Source organism: Chaetura pelagica, unplaced genomic scaffold, assembly GCF_000747805.2.
Source record: "Chaetura pelagica isolate M959 unplaced genomic scaffold, ChaPel_1.0 scaffold85, whole genome shotgun sequence".
In the NCBI taxonomy this organism is placed as follows: Eukaryota; Metazoa; Chordata; class Aves; order Apodiformes; family Apodidae; genus Chaetura; species Chaetura pelagica.
The window spans coordinates 4,784,935-4,790,695 of NW_009953505.1; the positions used below are offsets into that span (position 1 = coordinate 4,784,935).

The following is a 5,761-nucleotide window of genomic DNA, read 5'->3' on the forward strand; positions in this document are numbered from 1 at the left end:
AGAGCAGGTTCAGAGCATCCCTTAACTGGTCTCATTTGTTTTCAGTGCTTTGGCAGGCAGGGTTGTTGGGAAGGGCTTAGGTCAATGGAAAAACAAAGCCAAAGTTGGAGGGAGGCTGGGCTGAGGTGAGAGGGAAGGAGCAGGGCATACGGGGGCTGGAGGCAAGGGCTGTGGGAGCAGGGCCTGGCAGGGGTGCTCCTGCTCCTGTGAGTGCTCAGGGCCCCTGTCAGTTTGATAGGAAAGCAAGGCAAGAAGGTGGGAGGGGGAGAGGGGAATTTGCAAAAGCTTTTCCAGAGTCTCTGATTAATCATTTGGCACCACAGGCAGTTTAAGCAATCTCTACGCCAGGCATAACTAAGGGGAAATGACAGGGCAGAGGAGACAAGCAGGGATGGGCAGGGACAGTTAAACCAGCTGCCATGGGAGGAACTGGCAGAACTACCACAGGATGACAGCAGTGCCACAGAAGTGCAAACTGCCAGTCACCAGTGGGTCAGAGACCTGGGGAGAGACACAGTCCTGGAGGGATAGCTATGAGGGAGGAGAAGGGGCAGATACAGAGAAGGGCTGGGAATGGGTGTGCTCTGTGGCTCAGTGCAGCACCAGACAGCCCAGCCAGCTTGTGAAGATGAAAGAGGTCTGAAACCAAGAAAAGCATCTTAGCTCTGCCCTGCAGAAAGGGTGAACTACCACCCCACACAGACAGCTGCCTCCCCTGCTCAGGCCACAGGATGTGGCAAACAGTGGGAAGGTGACCTGGAGACACTGAGATCTGCCATTTCCTCATGGTGAAACCTACTTCAGCACAACACAATGGGAGGCATCCTTTAAGGAGGGAACTGAAACCAGTTGGGGTCTTTTCCTCAGCAGTAATGAAAGTTAGGGGATTCTTCAGATAAAGGGGAATGCACATGGGGTTGCACACTGTGATGAGAAACATCCCAGCCTAACACAGCTCAGTCACAACTGGTCTTCCCTGCTGAGTCAGACTCAGCACTAGCAAAGCCTTCTGTAAACTCAGGCACTTTGATTTACAGACACCCTTGGGCTGGACAGGGACTGGCACACTTGTTGTGACCTGTCTGGCTGACAGGACAGCCGAGCAGCAGGGCAGTATTGCTTGACTGCACCTTACCAGCTCCTGCTACCATGCAGGAAACATCCAACCAACCCAAACCCAGTTACAGCACAGCCACACACACAGCTCCAAGGACCACTTCAGTTTCTTCACTGAAGATCTGCCATTTATCCAGGCTTGAAATAACAGACATGGAACTGATCATCTAGAAAAATCTAGCTGCTGGAATAAAGACTACTTGTAAGCAGGAAATTAAAATGCCATGTAGAGCTATTGTCATACCCCTGTCCAAGGTTTAGCAGGCCTGCATTTTATCACAGAACATCAGAAACTACCCCAGCTCCATTTAAGGAAAATGTATCTGCCTTAAGGTGTTTTCCAGGTTTATTGACATTCAGCATAGGGCTGTTTCAGTTTGATCACTGTAAGTGGTGAGCCATGATCAGGTATAATCAATCATTAACCGATCTCCAATCATATTCCCTATTTGGTAGTGTTTCCTAGCACACCCCGGATGAAAGTTCATAGCTCAAGTTGCTCCATGAACACTCCAGCACAGCAAGAGCTGTATCTCCACAGCCCGGGGCCATCACAACTGGGAGGCCTGAGCCCTTGCTGTTTGCCCCTGGACAGACTAGGGGGTGATCTGGTCAGGTGCAGCCTGAGCTCCCACCTTCCTGACCCTAAGGGAGAAGCTCCATTAAGTAAAGGTTTAAACCATTGTCACGGTAGGATGTAGAGCCTGCAGAGGGAGCCACGATGAAGCCACCAGGAACAACACAGCAAACTTGCAGTACTTCTCACTTGGGCTTGTCTTTTTAGTCTGCAGGTGAGAACAATACAAGCACACTAATATACAGTTTTGTATACATTTTGTCCTTGTGCTTGCTGGCAGACACATTCAGAAGACTAGCAGCAGTTTCTTTTCACAACAGCAATTAAAAAGGAAAATGTGCTACAAAGGCAGGAAAGATCAGGAGTTTGCCAGCAGAGGAGAACAGATAAGTGACATTGCTCAGCTCAGACCCTCATGCGGGGACAGAGCTGACTCAAGGCATTTTTGCTCCCCTGTTGCTTGTGCCTGCACCCTGTTAAGAGTTCTACTGGTCAAACATAAAACAACCAACCCACCCACCCACAATTACAGCATGGACACACAAAGCTGTGCTGGAACCTGTACAAAAAAAGTGTGATACAACAGCAGGAGGACAGCTGTCCTGAGCACAACCTCTGCTCCCGGGGACACCCACTCCTTGTGACACCCCTTGAAAGAGCAGCTCCATGACACAAACAATGAGGCTAATCCATTTGCCCTGCTGAAAAAAAGAAAAAAAAAGAAAAAGCAACTCTGCCAAGGTCAGTGCATCCAGAACATTCTTATCATGGTGAGAAGTGATCCCATCTCAGAAACATCAGACACTATAGCCAGCGTTTTGTGTTCCACCCACCTCTTCAACCTTCAGGCCCCCCCTGGTTTCAGCAGAACACCCTTCCCACAACCACACACTCCTGTGCACTCAAGAGTTACATGTGTACCTCGATTACACCATGGACAACCACATTAGGGTGTCAATGCTCTGGCAGGGAATATAGGTTGTATATGGACTATGTGTAAAGTCCCTCCTTGAAAACAGCTCTTCATAAGCACTTGCCCTGCTTGAGATCTCACTAGCATTCAAATACAGACTCCCACTTCAATGAGAAAAGTTAGTGTTTGCCTTTTATTCAGAAGACTTGTTCTGTTTCCAGCGATACTTTTCCATGTCCTTCAAACCAAAGAGCCCCTAGTTTCATAACAGCACCATCAGTCTACCACAAAAAAAGCAAAATCAAAACAAAAAAGTTCCATGTGATATAGCATAAAGAAACAAATACAGCTAATGCATTAAGAGAAATAAACATTGACATAAAGTTGTGTATGTTGCTATAAAACTGGTAGTATGTAATTAAAAGATTGGAAGGATTACCAGGTCTGCTAGATGTTTAAAGCTAGTCTGCTTAGGCTGTATCTCTATAGCCATGCTGGTTTTAAGCATGACTTTGCACTCAACTCAGGACCTAGCTACCTCAATTATCCACACTATAGGTAGTGGCCTTTCACACAACCTTCCCTACAGTCAGCAGTGTGCAAGCAGGCGTCTCAAGCTACCTGTCCAGACTCAAGTAGGGCTTGCAAAGCTGTAAAGGTGTAGCCTATTGCTGTCTCTTCCCTATGAATGCAGCATTAAAGGGTTCATCTGCATGTCTCGTTAAGAAACAAAACGGTCAGTTGTGTACTATGACACCTTAAGTAACATGGAATCTTAGATTTTAGAAAGAACATTTTGTCAGTTCACAAGTAAAAACTATCACTATTACAAAATGTCTTTTAATACTAGAAAATCTAGCTTGGAAAGAATTTTGTTCTTATTGCTATTGCATGTAGTTTCCAGCAGCTGTGTCAGCATGAAGGATTGTTTCCCACTTGTCATAGACAGCTTGTAAAGGCACTCACAGGAAATACACTTTCCTATTTAATCCGTACACAAATTGCATGTTTAGGCTGCCCTGACTATTTTCAGACATGTGCATAATTGACACCTGACACTATGTTTCAAAGTCTCAAACTTAAACTGTTTCATATAACAAATGCCATGTGCAGCCCTTAAACAACATTCACTCCAAAAAGAGTGAACACCAGCACTGACATGTCCTTAGCTACTTGAAAACCCTATAACTGTGTTCTGACAGCTATCAGATATTAACTCATTCATTTCATTTTGTTTGGTCTCTTCCTTATTCTCATGGTTGGGATGGTGTTTTGGATTCCCAGCTCTTTTAGATCTTCTGAGGAAAAATTTTGTCAGTAAGTAACACAATTCAGCCACATTTAAAAGGATGCAAATGCTGGACACAGCAATCATGAAAATAGTGAACACTGTCTTTTCAGTAGGTCGAGAAACAAAGCAGTCCACCGTGTTGGGGCAGGGCCAAGCACTACACTTCATCAAGCGAGGCATTCGGAACCCGTCGTACATGAAATAAAACGCGTACATGAAGACTGCTTCAAAGATCAGCCTGAAGAAGATGCTGCTGGTGTACGTCCACCACAGGGAGCCCTCAATACGAAACCTCTGCCTTCTGATTTCTTCGATGTCCTTGTATTCGCACTTCTGGTCTCCCTTCCTGAACTGCCTTTTCTTCTCGTGCCTCCTGTAAGCTACATGCATGGCCACCAGCAGCGCCGGCGTGGAGACAAAGATCAGCTGCAGGGCCCAGAGTCTGATGTGGGAGATGGGGAAAAAGTGATCATAGCAAACATTCTTGCAACCAGGTTGCAGAGTGTTGCAGATGAAGTCATCTTGCTCATCTCCCCAGACTCTCTCTGCAGCCACCACCAGGATCATGACGCGGAAGATGAACAGGACTGTGAGCCATATCTTCCCAATGCTGGTGGAGTGCTTATTTACACCTCCTAAAATGGTATGCAGGGCTCCCCAATCCATTGTCCTGTTTTAGTTGTCTGACCTAAAACAAGATAAACAAACAAAACTAAGATTAATAGAGACAGGAACAAATACCATCAAACGTGGTATAAAATAAAGGCAGTATCATAATTGCAGCATATCCATGGGCTGTGGTAACATTTTGCTGATGCAGTGGCTTACTTACAAGAAGTCATAAATAATAATCTCATCATATATCAGCATGTAATGTTTCATTACTTGATCACACAAATGGTATCACTTTCATTTGATTTCTGGGTGTATTTGCCAATTTAAAACAGCTATTAGGCACATTAAGTAAGAAAAGAAGACAGGGGAAATTGATTAAAACAATTTAAATTAAAAGCTACAACTTCTTATAGTTCAATAGCAGTAACAAAAGAATAGAGAATGACATCAGCCAAAAGTAAGGTAGGTGTTGCATTAGAAAAATAAATGTTAAGACAGAATTCCTATATGAAGTAAGCCAAGTTGGCCCATCCTTAGCTTTAGAGTATAAGCAACATTTTCATAAGTACATTCCAGCAACAAAGATGGACTTTGCAGAACTGCTGCTGATGCTCTGCACTTTCCCTGAGCAGGTCTGGATAACCTACATTCACGAATTTTAAAAGTATGACTGTAGGGTTCTGTGTTTTTAGTTGAAACAAATTCCACAATAGCTTGAGGTGATTAAGGTGAAGTCTTGGTCATTACCCATCTCATGCTGAACTGGGTGTTTAAAATCAGCACTTAAAGATTCATCCCAAAATCGCATTACTCTCCACTAACTACAAAGAGACAGCAGCATAACCAGACAGACTCCTTCATTGTCATTACCTATCAGGTTATTTTTCTTTCCCTTCTAACACAGACTGCATTACTCCTAGAATAGGGGAGACATTTCAGAGGCTGAGAGAGAGCTAAATCAACATTTGAAGAGTTCTGACAGGCCATCAGTAGCACAGAAACTTTTCAACAGAAGCTATAGTTTCCAGTAGGTAAGTTTCAAAGTACTATGACTGTAATGAATTAAAGGACCTTTGTCTCCCACATACCTCCCCAGGAGCACCACAAATGCCTGGGTTTGCTCAGCTTCCACAAACAACAGCCTTTCAGAGAGAGCATGTCAGCCCACCTCCCCCACTTCTCCAGTTCAGATGGTTTTACAGAAAGTTAGTTTGCAAGCTGCTCTGAATTCAAGAAACGAACATCCCTT

At 44.6% G+C, this 5,761-nt stretch overlaps 1 protein-coding gene across 1 annotated transcript; it reads right to left on the reverse strand.

The window, feature by feature from the left end:
• Positions 1-3,454: 3,454 nt before the first annotated feature.
• LOC104390295 (gap junction beta-6 protein) lies at positions 3,455-4,567 on the reverse strand. Its single transcript, XM_009999403.1, has one exon. It carries the CDS (start codon positions 4,561-4,563, stop codon positions 3,772-3,774), a length of 792 nt encoding a protein of 263 aa, XP_009997705.1. The 5' UTR covers positions 4,564-4,567; the 3' UTR covers positions 3,455-3,771.
• Positions 4,568-5,761: the final 1,194 nt, after the last annotated feature.

Coding starts and splice junctions, on each gene's coding strand:
- LOC104390295 (XM_009999403.1), bottom strand. CDS start 4,563: ATGGATTGGGGAGCCCTGCATACCATTTTAGGAGGTGTAAATAAGCAC.